This window comes from Garra rufa, chromosome 15 (assembly GCF_049309525.1).
Source record: "Garra rufa chromosome 15, GarRuf1.0, whole genome shotgun sequence".
NCBI classification, from domain to species: Eukaryota; Metazoa; Chordata; class Actinopteri; order Cypriniformes; family Cyprinidae; genus Garra; species Garra rufa.
Genome location: NC_133375.1, coordinates 6,539,172 through 6,560,888, shown reverse-complemented (window position 1 = coordinate 6,560,888; position 21,717 = coordinate 6,539,172). Strand labels below are relative to the sequence as shown.

The window sequence follows — 21,717 nt, the reverse complement described above, 5'->3', positions numbered from 1 at the left end:
CAATCGTTTTGCTAGATAAGACCCTTCTTTTCTCGGCTGTGATCGTTTAGAGCAGGGGTCCCCAAACTAAGGCCCGCGGGCCGTATGCGGCCTGCCCCCACATTTGGACCGGCCCTCTGAACAATGCCACAGAAAAATTGAATATGAAAAATTTAAATATATGTTTTACTTATATCAGTATTTGATCATGAAGGTTGGCTTTCAAACTAAAATTTCCCAGCTTCTTTAGCAATGTTTGTGGCTTACCCTCCTAGTGAAGGGTGTCAATGCTTGTCTTCTGGACAACTGTCAGATCAGCAGTCTTCCCCATGATTGTGTAGCCTAGTGAACCAAACTGAGAGAACTGATTTTGACGGCTCAGGAAACCTTTGCAGATGTTTTGAGTTGATAATCTGATTACCATATTCTAATTTGTTGAGATTGTTGAGTGAATTAGTGGGTTTTTGTTAAATTTGTGCCAAATCATCACAATTAAAAGAACCAAAAGACTTAAACTACTTCAGTCTGTGCGCATTAAATTTATTTAATACACAAGTTTCACAATTTGAGTTGAATTACTGAAATAAATGAACGTTTCCATGACATTCTAATTTTTTGAGATGCACCTGTATATCTTTTGAATAGAAATGATCATTTGTCTGTGTGGTGCATAACAAAATAAACTATTCTAGCATTAAAAGGTAGAATAAATACAGGTAAAATCATTATAAAATAATAATAATAATAATAGTAGTCAGTCCAGCTCACAGTATTTTCTTTTATAAACAGACCTGCCCCCACCATTAAAGAAAATAAAATTATGTGGCCCTCTCAGAAAAAAGTTTGGGGACCCCTGGTTTAGAGCCATTTAAAGCTGCATTTTGGAAGTTCAAACTCGGGGGCACCATAGAAGTCCATTATATGGAGAGAAATCCTGAAATGTTTTCCTCAAAAAACATAATTTCCTTACGACTGAAGAAAGAAAGACATGAACATCTTGGATGACAAGGGGGTGAGTACATTATCTGCAAATTTTTGTTCTGAAAGTGAACTACTCCTTTAAAGCAGTCGCCAATCAAGTAAAAAATGGCCAAAGCCACTAAAGAGCGATTCAGTAATCTGTGCTCATAATTTGCAAACAGTACAACAAAAACGCTTGTAACTATAGTACTGGGGATTTAATGCTATAACCATTCCAATTTCAAACATTTGGTCCGTGTCCCTTTAAGAAACGCCGTCGCAGCGTCACGCAAATGCGTCGTTTCTGCTTTCGCAGGTCTCGTGCGCGCTCTCATCAGCAGCAGCAGCAGCATCAGCATCATCATCCGTCCATCAACCGACCCGGGCGAAATGACGACGCGCGCATCACTGGCCCGCGCACAGGGCACCGCCAACATCCATGAACAAACTTCACTGGGATACTGCAAAGCGCCGTCGACGGAAGAGCGGAGGATGTAAGTGACGTTCATCCCGGTTCACTTCTCTGTCATGAATTCTGTCGACTTGCAGCTGTTTGATAAACTATTACAGGTGCTTAATGTTCATCCTCATGGTGATTTGTGTATCATGCGTAACTGCGTCCAACAGCCTGCTATAATGTCTAAGGCGTATAATGTAATTTAGTTTTATGCTGAACAAAGTCACTGACGCACTGTTGCAGCGCCGCGTTTCAGTCTCAGACAGGCGGAGAGTGTTCTGCTGATACCAGAGAGTGTTACATAAGACAGCTTGTGCCCTTTACTTCACAGGGACGATTTACCTGCAACATATGGAGGGCGGTGACGTCATGGCCCGCTCACGTCATGGGTCCTGAAAACATGGAAGTTGTGCATATAGGACATTTTATGAACTTTGTAAACAAAAATGTAATCTTTATATATTTGTTTGTGTTATATTGCAGTACAATCATGTGAGGCAGAAATTACTCAGGGATATGTCCCAGATATTGAAAATGTGGGGCCATATTTGTGTGTATATGTATTTATTTAATTTAATTTAATTCAATTTAATTTATTTTTCCAAGCCTATCTGTCCATGTCTCTGCAGATAACATAGTGACTTGTAGCTGTCAGATATTACCCATATGCTAATGTCAAATGAAAGTAAATAAATAGACCTGAAAAATATTAAGTAAGTAAATAGCCCTGGAAACACTGGATGAAACTCCAAAACTGCGGGAAAAAAATTTGTGATCGCATTTAAAATTTTAAAATATTTAAAATTATCTTATTAAAAAAGTATTTTAGCTGAGCGCTTATTCTGTCATGGACTTGAGCATTATTTATAAGGTCTTTTGTATCTGAAATTATTTTGGTAACATGAAGCTGCTTAAATTGATTCAGTTTAAGTATATGAAATAATGGATTTTTTTCACATAATTACACATACAATATTTTATATGGTTAGAAAAACATTAAAAATGACTGAAAAAGCAAATAGTTTTAAAATGTTTCTGACACTAACAATACCACTAGTAAAAATGCTTGTTTTATTTATTTATTTTTTACAAATTTAATGTGTATTTCTTTTATATATTATATTATCATCAAAACGATTTCAAATGCAAATGCAAATTAAGGAGATGATCACGTGTTCCAAAGAACATCTGGCCGCCTGTATGATCAACATCACAAATTTACTTTGATTAGAAATACTGCAGAAATATTTCATATTTGCAGTTTGTTAGGATAAGACAATATTTGGTTGAGATACAACTATTTGAAAATCTGCAATCTGAGGGTGCAAAAAAATCTAAATATTGAAAAAGTCGCCTTGAAAGTTGTCCAAATGAAGTTCTTAGCAATGCATATTACTAATCAAAAATTAAAGAAGTTCACTTCCAGAACAAAAATTTACAGATAATGTGCTCACCCCCTTGTCATCTAAGATGTTCATGTCTTTCTTTCTTCAGTCATAAAGAACCGTCATGTTTTTTTGTTTTTTTTTTGAGGAAAACATTTCAGGATTTCTCTCCATATAGTGGACTTCTATGGTGCCCCGAGTTTGAACTTCCAAAACTGAGTTTAAATGTGGCCTCAAACGATCTCAAATGCGACTGTAAACGACCCCAGCTGAGGAAAAAGCGTCTTATCTAGCGAAACGTTCGGTTATTTATTTATTTATTTATTTAAATTACAATTTGTATACTTTTTAACCTTGAATGCTCGTCTTGTCTCTCTCTGCAATGTGCATGAGTTGTCTGTGCATCTCTGGTTCAGAACAGTTAGGGTATGTTGAAAAACTCCCATCTTATTTTCTCCCTCAACTTCAAAAATCACATCACTGCAGAAGTACCGACCTAGTGTTTGCAAAGTAAACATGCAAAGAAGATCAAACACCCTTAACAAAAAAGGTAAAACAGCGATGCATGACGATTTTGAAGCTGAGGGAGAAAATTAGATGGGAGTTTTTGGACATACCCTAACTGTCCTGAACCAGGAAAAGAGTTCTGGCAAAGCAAGAAGAAAAAAAAACAAAAAACGCTAGATAAGACCCTTTTTTTCTTGGCTGGGATCGTTTTAAGCCACATTTAAACTGCATTTTGTAAGTACAAACTCGGGGCACCATAGAAGTCCACTATATGAAGAAAAATCCTGAAATGTTTTCTTCAAAAACAAATGTTTTACTCAACTTTATGACTGAAGAAAGAAAGACATGGAAATCTTGGATGACTAAGGGGGTTTTTGTTCTGGAAGTGTACTTCTCCTTTATGTTTTGATATATTTACAGTAGGACATTTACAAAATATCTTCATAGAACATAATATTTACTTAATATCCTAATGATTTTTGGCATAAAAGAAAAATGTATCATTTTGAGCCATACAATGTATTTTGGCTATTGCTAATACAGGTGCATCTCAATAAATTAGAATGTTGTGGAAAAGTTCATTTATTTCAGTAATTCAACTCAAATTGTGAAACTTGTGTATTAAATAAATTTAATGCACGCAGACTGAAGTAGTCTTTGGTTCTTTTAATTGTGATGACTTGGTTCACATTTAACAAAAACCCACCAATTCACATTATCTCAACAAATTAGGTTTCCTGAGTCTTCAGAATGGTCTCTCAGTTTGGTTCACTAGGCTACACAATCATGGGGAAGACTGCTGATCTGACAGTTGTTCAGAAGACAATTATTGACACCCTTCACAAGGAGGGTAAGCCACAAACATTCATTGCCAAAGAAGCTGGCTGTTCACAGAGTGCTGTATCCAAGCATGTTAACAGAAAGTTGAGTGGAAGGAAAAAGTGTGGAAGAAAAAGATGCACAACCAACCGAGAGATCTGCATTCTTGAGAGGCTTGTCAAGCAAAATTGATTCAAGAATTTGGGTGAACTTCACAAGAATTGGACTGAGGCTGGGGTCAAGGCATCAAGAGCCACCACACACAGATGGGTCAGGAATTTGGCTACAGTTGTCGTATTCCTCTTGTTAAGCCACTCCTGAACCACAGACAATGTCAGAGGTGTCTTACCTGGGCTAAGGAGAAGAAGAAATGGACTGTTGTCCAGTGGTCCAAAGTCCTCTTTTCAGATGAGAGCAAATTTTGTATTTTATTTGGAAACCAAGGTCCTAGAGTCTGGAGGAAGGGTGGAGAAGCTCATAGCCCAAGTTTCTTAAAGTCCAGTGTTAAGTTTCCACAGTCTGTGATGATTTGGGGTTTAATGTCATCTGCTGGTGTTGGTTCACTGTGTTTTTTTAAAACCAAAATCACCAAGACTTTTTAAAGATGCTGATTTTATTTTCAAGCAGGATTTGGCACCTGCCCACACTGCCAAAAGCACCAAAGTTGGTTAAATGACCATAGTCTTGGTGTGCTTGACTGGCCAGCAAACTCACCAGACTTGAACCCCATAGAGAATCTACGGGGTATTGTGAAGAGATGAACTGAAGACCACTGTCAAAGAAACCTGGGCTTTCATACCACTTCAGCAGTGCCACAGACTGATCACCTCCATGCCACAAATAAAGCAAAAGGAGCCCCTACCAAGTATTGAGTCCATATACAGTAAATGAACATACTACCCAGAAAGCCAACAGTTCTTTAAAAATGTTTTTTTATTGGTCTTATGAAGTATTCTAATTTGTTGAGATAGTGAATTGGTGGGTTTTTGTTAAATGTGAGCCAAATCATCACAATTAAAAGAACCAAAGGCTTAAACTACTTTAGTCTGTGTGAACTGAATTTCTTTAATACACAAGTTTCACAATTTGAGTTGAATTACTGAAACAAATGAACTTTTCCACGCCATTCTAATTTATTGAGATGCACCTGCATACCTGTGCTACTTAAGACTGGTTTTGTGGTCCAGAGTCGCATTTATATAACTTTTTGGCATTTATAGCTTTATAGCATAGATTTGTCAAATTCTGAAATATCCTGTTTACTTTATACTCTTTTACATATTTAAATAAAGAAAATTCAGGGTTTTTTTTAGTGTAGGCTGACTCCAATTGTATTATGTATATTGAGATTTACATTTATTAAGAAGAGGGTTCAGTATCTAAAATTAAAAATGATTGGTGTAACATAAACAGTTCATCCATATAGTAACAAAAGGTGCTGCAATAAAAAAAAGAGATTGTTCAGATAAATGCAGACAGAGATGAAAGTGAGCAGTAGAGAGAGAATATTTTGAGAGGTTCTTTTTTGGATGAACACATGTCTCTTTAAAGCTGCAATGATTTAGACTGAAACATATGGATTCTTACTCTCAATCTGTATATAACACCGGCAGCTCCAGATATAGTGTGTGTGTGCGTGTGTCTGTGTTCATGTTCATGTAGCAGAAACCTCATGTGATGTCCTGACTTGAACCCTGTTGCCTGACAGATGCTCTCGGGAGCTAAATAAACTAAGTCAACTTAAATATCATACACTTTCTGCTTATTTGTTGTGAAGGAAATGTCAGATAATGTTACTTTACACATTGAATGCATATAAAATATCATCTTTTCTCAGCAAATCAGAACGGGGTCATGCTAGAAAAAGCTTTTTTCGTTTTTGTCGTTGTGCACATTGTGAACAAAAATAAGCCTTTTTCAGAGATGTAGTCTCAGCTCTAAACACTGTAAAACTGAGTCCAAAAAAGTCACTAGGATTAAATATCCTGAGCTCTTTCATCAAATGTGCATTATAAACTAGAAAAAATATAAATCCCACACATTAACCATGTTTGCATAATCATTCAAATATTTAAATCACAGTTCAGTCAGAGTACAAGCACATTTAAAAACCCATTTTTAGAGTACAATCAACAGTTGTAATAATAATTGCCATGCCTCTAATTAGAAAAAAAAATGCATTAAACATGCATTAGAATAATGCAAAAGGGCATGAAACAGTAGTTCACACCAGCTTTGTCATGGCAGCCAGTGTTACGTCAATCACACCCACACTCTTGTCACTCATGTCACCATTGCATGCACCGCAGAAACAATCCGTGTTTCTGTGAGTGTGTGAATAGCTCAGTTCAAAGTGTGAAAGAATCCATCAGCTGTACTGTATGTGTGTGTCTTTGTCTAGCTGATTTTGTTTATTGTTCTGAATACTTGGTTTGCATAAGCATTTATTTTCTTGTGAGTCATGTGGCATCCAGAATGAAATGCTCTCTGTTGGTTTCTGTTCAGCATCTGTGGGAATCTAATATTGTCTGGCATGTGTCTTTTTGGATTTGGTATTTTAGTGGGATGCAAAGTTACAGAGTCTCCAGATAAACACTCTCGTTTGTGGCTATCAAATGGTTAACTAGCAACTTTTAGACTCACTTATACTCACTCAACCTTGTGTTATTTTAAACTCTCCTAACTTTCCTCATGGAATTTACCAGAATCTTTATGCCGTTCTTTTACATACAGTGTGAGTAAATGGAGACTGAAGTTGTCAAGTTCCAAAAGTGACAAAAAGCACCATAAAATTTATTCATGCACTATATTGAAACTCTTTTGAAGTCATGGCTTTGTTCAAAATGGTAAAAAAAACAAACTAAATTAAGTTCAGTTTGCCCTAAAACAAATAAAATTATCTGACAGTGGGATAAGTAAAAATACTCCTGTTTTAAGAATATTTTACTTACCCCCCACTGGCAGATAATTTGAATTGTTTTAAGCTACATTTTTGTTAAGCTGATTTTTTTTAGTACTGACCTGAATAAGATATTTCACATAAAAGACATTTACATATAGGCCACATAAGAGAATAATATTTAAATTTATAAAAATGATCTGACAGTGGGGTAAGTAAAATAATATATATAATATATTTTTCTTATCTAGTAAATGTATCTGAATTTAAGAATTTTTAGATATTTTGACTTGAAACAAGACAAAAATACTAAGTAAGATAAGTATTTTTTGCAGTGTAGTTTCAGTCTGTTCTTCACTTTTTTTTTTTTTTTTTTTTTAGCTTGGCTGTCCCCGTCTCATTTACTTTAATTCTTAAGGAAATAACAGTGTGAACATTGTTCTTTTGGGTCAATGAAAAATACATAAACAGTGCAATTCGTACATTTTTATGGAGGAACAAGGTCAAAAACTGTCAGTGTAATGCAACTTTCCTGGTATTTTGATGAAGAATCGAAATCGTATACTATTTTGTAGTTCTATTAATAATTCTATAAAATAAATAAATAAATGCTTTTAAACAAATGCTTTTTTACTTTCTGTTTTGTTCTGTTCAAAGAATCCTGAAAAAAAGAAAAGAAAAAATGAAGCAGCACAACTGTTTTCAACATTGATAATAATAAGAAATGTTTCTTGCGCAGATATTAGAATATCAGACGTATTAGAATGATTTTTTGAACAATCACGTGACACTGAAGTAATGATGCTGAAAATTTAGATTTACAATCATGGGAATAAATTATATTTTAAAATATGTATTTTTAAATAGAAATTTAAAAAATATATATATTATTTTTTATATAATTTTAAAGTGTAATATTTTGGAATATTACTGTTTTTAGTGTATTTTTGAACAGGTCAATGCAGTCTTGGTGAAAATAGGAAAAATCTCTTATCTCTCTTATCTCTTAAATCTCACTGCTTATTTGTATTAGAAAACCATTTTTCCATTAATAAAATGAATGTTCAACATGCAGAAACATGCATTAAAAAAAGGAAATTGTTTTATAAAGAGGTGTGTTACAGTCAGTAAGTCTCTTAAAATATAATTTGACCCTTTTGTGCTCTGTTAATAAGGTCCCTTTCCCTTTAAGTAGCCATTTAAGTAGCCAAGTGTCATTTAAATGTTTTTTTTTTTGTGTGTGTGTGTGTGTGTGTGTGTGTGTGTGTGTGTGTGTGTGTTTCATATTTTGTGGTGTGTGTGTCCTAGAGAGATCTGTCCTGAGGTATCCTTGTAATTGTGCCGTTACAAGGTGTCAGTCCTCACCCATGTCCCTCTCAGCGAACCGAAGGCCATCTGCTGGTTCCCGCAGGTAATGCTGTCCTTCTCCTTTAACATACACAATTAAACACACTGAAAGTTATCTAATTATTATAATGTGCCATATTCATGTAGTGCCACTTCCTTTAAAACACATCCAGTATTCCAGTGTAAAACTTTTCACGGTGACAGCCTGTTTGATATGGACGTCAGAACTCAGCTGTCACTGTGTGTGTGTGTCACAGAAGGCCTGCTGCCCCAAGCAGCACTCGACACTCGCATGGAGACTCGTCTGTCCGTAGCGGTTACTCAGCAGCGTCCTGCAAGTGCACAGAGAGCAATACTGTACCACGCTCCAACCCAGCCACACCACGGTGAGCGACACACACACTCACTCAAAGACACATTAGATTTGTCTCTATCAGGGTCGTGTTCTAGATTCTGTATGGTGGCAAAAAGTACAGTACTAAAATAGAACTAGATAAAAAAAACTTTAGGTTGGCTTGAGAAAGCCTAGCTTGAAAGTTGAAAGCAGCTGTAAAAGCTTAACGTTTTGAACTTTATATAGATAGATTAGATGATTAGCGTGTTGCTACCGTGATTAGAATGTAGTTAGCATGATTCTAACATTTGTCTAGCATGTCATTAACAAGTAGCTAGCATAATTAACATGTTACTTGCATTATTAGCATGTCATTAGCAAGTAGCTAGCATGTTTCTAGCATGATTAGCAAGTTATTTGCATGTTATTAGCATGTTTCTAGCATGATTAGGACGTTACTAACATGTCATTAGCATTTTTCTAACATGATTAGCAAGTTGCTAGCATGTTTCTAACATGATTAAAAAGTTTCTAGCATGTTTCTAACATGATTAGCAAGTTGCTAGCATGTTTCTACCATGACTAGCACGTTATTTCCATGTCATTAGCATGACTGACAAGTTACTAGCATGTTCTGGCATGATTAGCAAGTTGCTAACATGTTTCTAGCATGATTAACATGTTATTTACATGTCATTAGCATGACTGATAAGTTACCAGTATGTTTCCAGCATGATTAGCAAGTAACTAGCATGACAATAGCATGACTGACAAGTTACTAGCATGTTTCTAACATTTTTAACAATCTACTAGCATGTCGCTAGCATGACATTAGCATGACTGACAAGTTACTAGCATGTTTCTAACATTTTTAACAATTTACTAGCATGTCGCTAGCATGACATTAGCATGACTGACAATTTACTAGGATGTTTCTAGCATGATTAGCAAGTTACTAGCATGTTGCTAGAATGATTAGCAAGTTACTAGCATGACGTTAGCATGACTGACAAGTTACTAGCATGTTTCTAGCATGATTGACAAGTTGCTAACATGTTTCTAGCATGATTAGCAAGTTACTAGCACAACATTAGCATGACTGACGAGTCAGCATGTTTGTAACATGATTAGCTAGTTACTAGCATGTTGCTAGCATGATTAGCACGTTATTTACATGTCATTAGCATGACTGACAAGTTACTAGCATGTTTCCAGCATGATTAGCAAGTTACTAACATGTTTCAAACATTTTTAACAAGCTACTAGCATGTCGCTAGCATGACATTAGCATGACTGACAAGTTACCAGTATGTTTCCAGCATGATTAGCAAGTAACTAGCATGACAATAGCATGACTGACAAGTTACTAGCATGTTTCTAACATTTTTAACAATCTACTAGCATGTCGCTAGCATGACATTAGCATGACTGACAAGTTACTAGCATGTTTCTAACATTTTTAACAAGCTACTAGCATGTTGCTAGCATGACTTTAGCATGACTAACAATTTACTAGCATGTTTGTAGCATGATAAGCAAATTACTAGCATGTTGCTAGCATGCTTAGCAAGTTACTAGCATTACATTAGCATGACTGAGGAGTTACTAGCATGTTTCTAGCATGATTGACAAGTTGCTAACATGTTTCTAGCATGATTAGCAAGTTACTAGCATGTTGCTAGCATGATTAGCAAGTTACTAGCATAACATTAGCGTGACTGACAAGTTACTAGCATGTTTCTAGCATGATTAGCAAGCTACTAGCATGTTGCTAGCATGATTAGCAAGTTACTAACATGATTAGCAAGTTACTAGCATGTTTCTAGCATGATTAGCAAGTTACTAGCATGATTCTAGTTGCTATGTTTGTCTAGATAGTTAAATAGAATGGAATGGAAGCTTCATTAAGTCTTTGAGTCTGAATAGTGTTGGCTCATTTGAACATTCCGTCAATGAAAATTAATCGTTATTTTTAGGAAAATCATAAGTCTGATTGGTATATTGGATATTAGGGTTATTATGCATTACACAAAGCACCAGCGAAAGTAGTTCATAGTACCTGCACATTATATTCAAGGTCAGCTAAAATCATACAATAGCTGTTATTCACTGAAAATCCTCCCTTTTGCTGTAAATCTCAATTGAATCAATGTCATTTTTGTGAATGGTTTTGAATGCAAGTTAATATCTTTGCCAATGCCATTTATTGCCTGGCAACAAACCCTGACCAAATGTTTGGGGGTGCAATGTTGTCTTTGACAGTAAAATTGCAGACCTGACAGCTTCTCAAGTGTGGGACACTGATGGGGAAGTTGGCAGTCGCTCGCACTCACAGAGCTATTTCAGCTTCAGAGTGAATGTGCGATCAATGTGAAAACCAATTAGTTCACTGATACTGAGAGATTACACAAGCTTTTGCTGTATTAAGAACAATAAAAAACAAGATTCTGTTATGTTGAATACATGGAAAAAAGTCGTGATCATGAATAAACTTATGTCAAATAATGATTAAATAGCTGTTAAGTAGTGATCACGAAGAAGAAAATGATAATGCATTGCTTTTTGTGCAAATGAGATGGGTAAACATCCTTGTTGCACAAATTTACACTGTGAGTGTTGCACCAGTTTCCTGACACGGAAATCGTTAAATAAATTGATTATCTTTGTTTTCTTTGCACGCAAAAAGTACCATATTGGCCCGAATATAAGACAATTTTGTTTTTTTTTGTTGGAAATACAATACAAAATTCTGTCATCTTATATTTAAGGTATAATATAAGACTTTGACATGTCATTATTACACCCAAAAAATAGGTGGCACCAAATATGCGTAAAACGTGCGTGCCAAGAAATACGTAATGTAATGTGATGTAATGTAAGTTTGGGTGAACTATCCCTTTATTGTGTTAAATATATTCTAATTATACAGTCAAGGCCGAAATTATTCATACCCCTGGCAAATTCTGTCTTAAAGTTACTTTTATTCAACCAGCAAGTTTTTTTTTTTTTTTTTTAACCGGAAATGACACAGGCTTCTCCCAAAAGATAATACAAGAGGAATCATTGTGGAAAAAGATATTTCTCAGCTTTTATTTACATTTGAACAAAAAGTGTCACGTTCAAAATTATTCATACCCTTTGCTGTCACAGTCTATGGGAAAATCCAAAGTTCTATACCATTCCAAATAGTCCAAGCTGTTCTAAAGTATCCTAATTACCCTGATTCATTGGGAACAGCTGTTTTAATCAACTCAACAGGTGAAAAACAGAAGCTCTCTGCTGTTGGTTTGTGGACAGTCATGGCTAAGGAGCTCACTGAGGACCTGCGGCTGCGCATTGTGGCTGCTCACAAGTTGGGAAAGGGCTATAAGACCATATCTAAATGTTTTGAAGTTCCAGTGGCTACAGTGCAAAGTATTATTAAAAAATACAAGACGTTCCAAACTGTAAAAAATCTCAGAGGACGTAGTTGGAAGCCAAAAGTGACACCTGTGTTGGCCAGGAGGATAGTGAGAGAGGAAAAAAAGAATCCAAGAATCACCACCAAGGCCATCCTGATGAATCTGGGCTCTGCTGGTGGCAACATCTCAAGGCAGACAGTCCAACAGACACTGCACACCGCTGGGTTCCACGGACACAGACCAAAGAGGACACCACTTCTCCAGATAAGGCACACAAAAGCCCGCTTGGCCTTTGCAAATGCTCATCTGGACAAAGAAGAAGACCTCTGGGGCCAGATTCATGAAACATTCTTAAGAAGAATTTTCTTCTTAACTGCCATTTTCTTCTTATTTTTTTAAATAAGAAAAAAGTTAAGAATATTTTGTATTCCCCAAAAAATCGTCTTAAGAATATTCTTATCCTTTTACTTAAGATTGTTCTTAAGACAAAAATTAAGAAAATTCAAATTATTAAAAAGAATCTTCTTAAGAACCATCGTAAATAACTTCTTAAAGTTAGGATAGCCCGAGACTTGTCTTAAATCCCAAATAGTAAGAATTATTTAATTAATTTATTGGGTTATTTCAAATTAACTGTTATATTTAAGCATTGCAACACTACTAGCTACATATAATACATATTAGGACTATTAATAGAGATGAGCACGAGTTCGCTGAAGTGACAGCGATGACTGATAATGTAAACAGTGATCTGTGTATGACCCTACTTTTTGCCGACATCAAAACTTAGTAGCAACTCTACAAAATCGAGTCAGATAGGGAGATTTAATTAAACATTTTTTATTTTACTTGGCCGATAAATACGTCATAATTTTTGGCCGTATTTAGCGCATATGTGCAGGACGCGTTTGCTGTAGCAGCGCACACACATACCGGAAGCTTAAGACAGACCCTTTCAAAGTAACGGTTCAAAAACACGGCGCATTAAAAACATGAAGCCGAGCGCCAGTCAAGTTCGTGATGAAAATGTGCGTGCTTATGATTATTAGGATAATCTGCAGAAACCGCAAAAAAGTCGTTGAAGTGTTTATAAATGCGTCTTTAGCCATGTATTCACTCAGGTAGATGTATAATTTTTTTCTTAAGAAAAAAAAATTAAGATGTTCTTAAGAACATATTTGAGAACTTCTTAAGATTTTTTCAAGAATTGCACTTAAGAACATTCTTACAAACTTCTTAGAATTTATCTTAAGAAATTTCTTAATTTATTTCTTAAGAAGATATTCGTGAATCCGGCCCCTGGTCTTCTGTTTTATGGTCAGATGAAACAAAAATTGAATTGTTTGGCCACAATAATGTAGCCTTCATTTGGCGTAAAAAAGGAAAAGCCTTCAACCCTAAGAACACCATCCCCACTGTCAAACATGGTGGTGGGAACCTAATGTTTTGAAACTTGGCCTTGTGCACCAGTAGACATTTCAGCACGACAACGACCCAAAACACACAGCAAAAGTGGTGAAGAAATGGTTAGCAGACAAAAACTTTAATGTTTTGCAGTGGCCCAGCCAGAGTCCTGACTTAAATCCAATTGAGAATCTGTGGAGGGAGCTAAAGATCAGGGTGATGGCAAGGAGACCCTTCAACCTGAAAGAGTTGGAGCTCATCGCTAAAGATGAATGGGCAAAAATACCAGTGGAGACATGCAAAAAGCTAGTGAGCAATTATAGGAAGCGTTTGATTGCTGTAATAGCCAATAAAGGCTTTTCTATTGATTATTGAGAAGGGTATGAATAATTTTGGACATGCCACTTTTTGTTCAAATGTAAATAAAAGATGAGTAATAATTTTTTCCACAATGATGCCTCTTGTACATCGTCTTATTATCTTCTGGGAGACGTCTGTGTCATTTCCAATAATAAAAAAAAAAAACTTGCTGGTTGAATAAAAGTAACTTTAAGTCAGAATTTGCAAGGGGTATGAATAATTTTGGGCTTGACTGTATATATAACACAATTTGGTTTTCAAAAAACCTTTTTGCAAAAGATACATCTTGAAAAAGGGGGGTCATTCTATATTTGGACCAATGCAGTGTTCAGGGTCAGAAAGCTCTCGGATTTCATCAAAAATCACTTAAACTGTGTCTTACTGATTTGGAACAACATGAGGCTGAGTAATTAATGACATAATTTTCATTTTTGGGTGAACTATCCCTTTAATGTTTTAAATATATTCTATTTAAATATTATATGTTTCTTGCTCTTTGACCCAGACGGCAGGCAAAGTATACAACCTGTAGTGAGAATCACGGGATCCGTCCTCCAGCGCCTGAGCAGTATCTCACCCCACTGCAGCAGAAGGAAGTGTGTATTCGCCACTTACGATCTCGACTGAAAGAAAATGTGGAGAGGCTTCAGGACCGGTTGGTAATGCTTTTATTTTGTCAACATGTTTGTGGAGCTTCCTGACATCCTGAGTATCATACATGCGGATATACAGCAGAACCTATCCTACTTCGCAGATACGTACTGAGACAAACAAAAGAATTTATGGTATTAAAGGGGACATTTAAGATATTGTCTGTAACATACTTTAGATAAAATTCCTCGGTGGTTGTGTAAAACAACACCCTTTTTACCTTGTCAAAAACAGCTCTGTTCACAGCGATCTGTTTCTTTAAAAAGATTTTTAAAAAGACTGCTCACCCCACCCCTTTCTTGTGTTTTTTGTGTATTTGCTGGCGTGTTACCATGAAAAACAAAACTAATCCAGTGGTGACTTAAGGAAAGGAAAGGACGTATGGTGACCCATATTCGGAATTTGTGCTCTGCATTTAACCGAGCCACGTGCACACCCACACCCACACACACACACACACAGTAGTGAACACACACCCAGAGCAGTGGGCAACCATATTGCTGCGGCGCCCGGGGAGCAGTTGGGGGTTCGGTGCCTTGCTCAAGGGTCGTGGTATTGAGGGTGGAAAGAGTACTGTACATTCACTCCCCCCACCTACAATCCCTGCCGGACCTGAGACTTGAACCCACAACCTTCGGGTTACAGGACAAATCTCTAACCATTAGGCCATGACTGCCCCAAGAAGACTGTTATGTTCACTTTTACATCAAAACACAAAACACCTGCATTGCAAATATATTGTGTAAACTGTTTAGGTTTTTTGGGGATTAAACCAAAGGAGTGAATGGATTTTTATCATTGTAAGGTGATTGTATCACACTTCTAAAGGCCCGTTCACACCAAAAACTTTAACTATAAAGGTTCTAAAGATAAATTCTAAGCGCACACTCATCTGCCGCTTTAGGAAAGGAAAGGACGTGACGTATGGCCAAGTATGGTGACCCATACTCGGAATTTGTGCTCTGCATTTAACCCATCCAAGTGCACACACACAGTAGTGAACACACACCCACCGTGAACACACACCTGGAGCAGTGGGCAGCCATATTGCTATCGCTGCGGCGCCCAGTGACTCACTTCAGTCGTGGTATTAAAGGAACACTCCACTTTTTTTGGAAATAGGCTCATTCTCCAACTCCCCCCGAGTTAATAAGTTGAGTTTTACCATTTTGAAATCCATTCAGCCGTTCTCCTGTTCTGGCGATATCACTTTTAGCATAGCTTAGCATAGATCATTGAATCCTATTAGACCAGTAGCATCACGTTCAAAAATGACCAACGAGTTTTGATATTTTTCCTATTTAAAACTTGACTCTTCTGTAGTTATATCGTGTACTAAGACCGGTGGAAATGCAAAGCTTCAATTTTCTAGGCTGATAAGATTAGGAACTACACTCCCATTCCGGCGTAATAGTCAAGGAAGTTTGCTGCCGTAATATGGCTGAAGCAGGAGCAGTAATACCACGCAGCACATGTGCAAATGCTAAACTAGCTGGGAACTAATTTCTGATAATACTCCGCCTGCTTCGGCCATATTACGGCAGCAAACTTCCTTGACTATTACGCCGGAATGGAAGTGTAGTTCCTAATCTTATCAGCCTAGAAACTCGCAGCTTTGCATTTCCACCGGTCTTAGCACACAATATAACTACAGAAGAGTCAAGTTTTAAATACAACAAATATGGAAACTCGTTGGTCATTTTTGAACGCGATGCTATTGGTCTAATAGGATTCAATGATCTATGCTAAGCTATGCTAAAAGTGATATCGCCAGAACAGGAGAACGGCTGAATGGATTTCAAAACGGTAAAACTCAACTTATTAACTCGGGGGAAGTTGGAGAATGAGCCTATTTCCAAAAAAAGTGGAGTGTTCCTTTAAGGGTAGAGAGAGTGCTGTACATTCACTCCCCCCGCCTACAATCCCTGCCGGATCTGAGACTCGAACCCGCAACCTTTGGGTTATAACCTTTATATTCTCAAGCTCATGACATCAGGATTGTTTCTGATTGGCTGTCAATGTTTTTATTGTCCATCAACTGAAAAAAAAAAACATTCTGAAAGTGATTCCAACGATATCGTCTCTCGGTGCCTTTATCATTATAGCTGTGATGTAAACTCTGCTATTCTTTAATATTGAGAAGAATTTTTAGAACTATATCTTGATCGTTATCTTTATAGTTATCGTCCTTGGTGTGAACAGGCCTTAAGACACATTTATATGCAAACACCATGTAAAAGTGAATTTTGCATCATATGTTCCCTTTAATAAAACAAACATACTTTTTAATGGACAGGAAGTACGTTTCAAATCAAATGTAGTACCTACTGAACAGTATGTTATTTCGGACACAGCGTTAGATTTATTTCTATACCCTTGTTTTGTTTTTTAAACCATGACAGAGACTCTGAGATCGAGGAGTTACGGATGCAGCTGACTCGGATGCAGGAGGATTGGATCGAAGAGGAATGTCATCGTATAGAGGCCCAACTGGCCCTAAAAGAGGCCCGGAAGGAGATCCGGCAGCTTCAGCAGGCTGTGGAAACCGTTAAAACCAATCTGGGGGCCCGTGAGGCAGATCAACACGACTGTAAGTCTGAAGGTCTAGGTGTCGGTAGGATAGGCCCACGATTTGGGGCATCCAGGTCTTGTGGCTGCTCTCCGGCCCACACAATGAGTCGCAGTGCCACCTTCACCAGGCTGAGCAGTGACATGTCACCTGGCGCTACAGATCGCAACGGAAACGTACGTTCTGATCGCTACATTCCCGCTAACAGAGGTGCGATGACGTTACCAAGAGGGGACGGACGCACTCATTTACTTCTGGAAGCTGCTCTACTGTCTGAGCAAGTCCCGCACACAACGCTATGCTCCACTTTGTCGCGGTCCTCTACCTACGAGAGATTGTGCAGCGGAGAGACGGTGTTGCCCATTAGCCGATCCTGCCATGCTGTTAACAACAACTGCAGCTGTGCTCCGCATACCTACCTCCCACACCACCATTTGTTTTTGCACCTCCCACAAGAGGAAGCACCACCTCCTCCTTCACCTCCTCCTCCACCACCAGCGCCCCCTAGTGCATCGGAGGTCAGCGACAGGCCAGGGTATCGTTCACAAGCCTGCAGCCCCACCATAACCTGGATTTCCGAAGAAGGCGGAGGTGAGGAATTGAGCGTCATCACTTCAGCAACTTGTGCACCAGACGTCACCCTAGCAGAACCGCAGGTGTTTTCACCATCCTCTGCAACGACTTCTCCTGTTCAGATGTCGTACATCACAGAAACTTTGCCGCTAGACAGCACAGTTGAATTTACGTCTTCAGCAACGACGCCAACTATGCTGACGAAGCCACAGGTTCAACAACCTTGTCCCAGAGCGTCACCACCTCTTGAGGTATCACCACAGGAAGCAGCGGTAGTAAAAGTCAATGATGAAGATGGAGTGGGGGAGGACACAGAGTCAGCTCCGCCTCAGAGAAGCCACTGGAGCCGTTATTTCCTGATTGACCTCTTAGCAGTGACCGTTCCTGTAGTTCCCACACTGGCGTGGCTTTGCCGGGGATCGCGGAATGAAGGCATGCCAGTGTACAACATGGGCTCCCTTTTGCGTGGTTGCTGTGCCGTTGCACTGCACTCTCTGAGAAGGGTTGGCAGTGGCCGTGGTCGCGGTCCCTCAGGAACAGGAAGAGCGACTCCTATCTAATAACTTTAGCATTATGGTACCATCAAAAACTTTTAACTGGATCTCGAGTGGACTCTCTGTCCTTTAGTTTGTTTTTTCAACCAAGGAGGCCTGAATCCGTCACACCAATGCTTGTTTGAGACAAAAGTTTCAAGGCTGTTGGTCATTTCCACCATTTGTTTTTCTTTTCCTTCTGGTTCGCTTATCTGATTCATTTCCTCCCTTTCCTAACAGAAGCTCAGCAGGCAGTACAGAGTCAAACGTAGCTACAAAGAGTCCAAGCTGAGCAGAGAAGCCACAGTGTACAGATGTTGTTTAAGCCTTAAAAAGAAATCAAATAATGATAATAATAATAATGAAACGCCTTGAAATATAATTCTGTTCTATTGAGCTAAATTCATTCTGCAAGTGAGGGCAGTTCACAAGAAAAAATGTGCAAGTACACTACCATTCAAGTTTTTTTGTTTGTTTTTTTTTAAAAAATTTATTTGCTCACCAAGCCTGCATTTACAGTATTTGGTCTAAAAAGAACAGCAAAAACAGTAAAATTTTGAAACATTTTACTATTCAAAATAACTGCTTTCTATTTGAATATATTCTAAAATGTAATATATTCCTGTGATTTCAAAGCTGAATTTTTAGCATCATTACTCCAGTCACATGATCCTTCCAAAATCATTGTAATATTCTGATTTGTTGTTTAAAAAACATTAATTATTATTATTATTATGTTCAAAGCAGCTGAGTGGATTTTTTTCAGGTTTCTTTGATGAATACAAAGTTCAGAAGAACAGCAAATATTTTGTAAGAATATGAATGTCTTTATCATCACTTTTGATCAATTTACAGCATCCTTGCTAAATAAAAGTATAAATTTTTATCATTTCTTTCCCCCCAAAAAACTAAAAAAATACTGACTCCAAGCTTTTGAATTGTATAGTGTGTAATGTTATAATGTCTGTTATGAGAATCCTGAAAAAAGCTGTTTTAAATATTGATAATAATAAATGTTTCTTGAACAGCAAATCAGCATATTAGAATGATTTCTAAAGGATTTCTAATGATGCTGAAAATGTAGCTTTGATCACAGGAATAAATTACATTTGAAAATATATTAAAAAAGAGTTAAAAAGTTATTTTAAATAATAAAAATATTTCACAATATTACTGCTTTTGCTGTATTTTGGATCAAATAAACAAACTTTTAAAAACTTTTGACTGGTAGTGTAACTTTAGGTAGGCTATAGACATTGCTGTGAATTGTTCTTAAAAAAAAACATAGAAACATAGCGCAACAAATTAGCAGTGCTCAGTTTTCAAATTTTAAACCTTTACATACCTGTTTATAAGAAACCATTGTGCCAATCCATCTCATTTCATAAGAAACTTAACTTTTCACATTATACTACTACTCAACTACTCAAGTTGTTAGTTTTATCATTTACACGTGTATTCTTAATATGAGCAAAAAGAAACTGCTATTTGCTCAATATTTATGAAAGTCTTTGAACTGTAGATAATAATGTTCAAAAATGCCAGATCTCATTGATGAAGCAATGGAAGGTAATGACCTAGGATGACTTTATGAATCTGTTCTCCGGGTGGTAGATTTTTCTGTTCTTTTAAACTCAGTCTCAGGTGGAACTCAGGTGTATTATACTAGAGAGGATGTAAAATTAGCAGAATCCCATGTCAAAACATTCATTCATTAGAAAAAACAAAACAAAGGTTTATATATAGAACAATAGTTGTGAAAATGTAAATCTATTGTCATAATAGGCTAGTTTTTAATCTCTACATCACTTTTCAAAACAAATGGGTCTTTTACTGTTGCATGCTGCCAGATTTCAGTAAACTCTATTAGTGAAAATACTTGCAATTAATTCATGCATTTGTAGAGCAAATGCTTCTGTTTCTCTAAAGTAGCACAAAAGAAAAAATCTGGATAATCATGGAGTTCCAGTAGATTATTTTAAGGGCTTAGAATGCATGTCAGCACAATAACAACTTGTAGTTAATTATTGGTGATCTTATAGAGTATGTCACAAAAGTGAGTACACCCCTCACATTTCAGCAACCATTTTAGCATATCTTCAAGGGACAATACTATAGAAATTAAACTTGGAAATAAAAAAAATCATTGAGCCAAACAACTTTATCTTGGTCTCGTCAGATCTCAGGTTCTTGTAATTCATGCTCTTGGACAGGTTGTCTTCAGCAAACTGTTTGTAGGCTTTCTAGTGAGCCAGCTTCAGATGAGGCTTCCTTTTGGGATGACGCCTATGCAAAATGACTTGTTGTATGGTCTGAGCACTGACAAGCTGACCTTCTACTTCTGCAACCTTTAAAGCAATGCTGGCAGCACTCATGCTATTTTTTGAAGACAGGTTCTTTGCCATGAGATGCCATGTTGAACATCCAGTTGTCAGTATAAGACAATTGCACTTAAAGCACCTAATTTTAACTGCTTTAATACAAGATAGACGACTTTGTATGGTCCTGTCAAGCAGACAAAAACATAAACATGATGAACAGGACATGTGACTTTGCATGGTTAAACAACATACTGCTGTTATCACTTAGGGTGTACTCACTTTTGTTGCCAGCTATTTTGACAATAATGGCTGTATGTTGAGTTATTTTCAGGGGACAGTAAATCTATACTGCTATACAAGCTGCACATTGACTACTCTAAAATATATCCAAGTTTCATTTCTATAGTATTGTACTTTAAGATATACTAAAATGGTTGCTGAAATATGGGGGTTGTACTCACTTTTGTGAGATACTGTAGATTCTGTTTCAAATAGACATTTGAATAAACAACTCATCCTGATTTGAACAGCCTCGCTGCAAAATATGATTGTGTATTTAGACAGAGCCTATCAACACTCAACTCTAATTGTAAATTTGGATTGATTCAGTTGCCCCTCAAAAATAAAGGTGTTTCATTAAAATGACAAGGCTTCTGTTGTGCTAATGACTTTATTTTATTATTTACACCCTGTCCTCTCCTACAGGCAATCAGAACATAATAGATGTTTATTATTCAGTTATGCAGAGAGGGATTTAGAGCGACTACAAGACACAATATGAAATCCTAATGACTTACAACATGTACACTACCAGTCAAATGTTTTTGAACAGTAAGATTTTTTCTAATGTTCTCTTCTGCTCACCAAGCCTGCATTTATTTGATCCAAAATACAGCAAACGCAGTAAAATTGTGATATATTTTTATTATTTAAAAATAACTGCTTTCTAATTGATTATATTTTAAAATGTAATTTATTCCTGTGATCAACGATAAATATTTAGAATCATTACTTCAGTCTTCAGTGTCACATGATCCTTCAGAAATCATAATATGCTGATTTGCTGTTCAAGAACATGTATTATTATCAATATTTAAAACAGTTGAGTACATTTGAGTACATCAGGGTTCTTTGGTGAATAGAAAGATCCAAAGATCAGCATTTATCTTAAATGAAAAGCTTAACATTATACACTAGGGCCCGGTTTCGCAGACAAGG

General features: G+C 36.9%; 1 protein-coding gene across 2 annotated transcripts; it reads left to right on the top strand.

Moving 5' to 3' along the window:
• Window positions 1–1,298: 1,298 nt before the first annotated feature.
• On the top strand, window positions 1,299–21,147 carry snpha (syntaphilin a). Of its 2 annotated transcripts, none has more exons than XM_073819928.1 (5): window positions 1,299–1,433; window positions 8,315–8,417; window positions 8,614–8,739; window positions 14,358–14,507; window positions 16,906–21,147. In XM_073819928.1, the coding sequence occupies exons 2-5, from the start codon at window positions 8,374–8,376 to the stop codon at window positions 18,203–18,205; spliced, it is 1,620 nt and encodes a 539-aa protein (XP_073676029.1). In that variant the 5' UTR covers window positions 1,299–1,433; window positions 8,315–8,373; the 3' UTR covers window positions 18,206–21,147. The 2 variants fall into 2 exon arrangements, with proteins under 2 accessions (XP_073676029.1, XP_073676028.1); XM_073819927.1 differs by having other exon boundaries at window positions 8,611–8,739.
• Window positions 21,148–21,717: the final 570 nt, after the last annotated feature.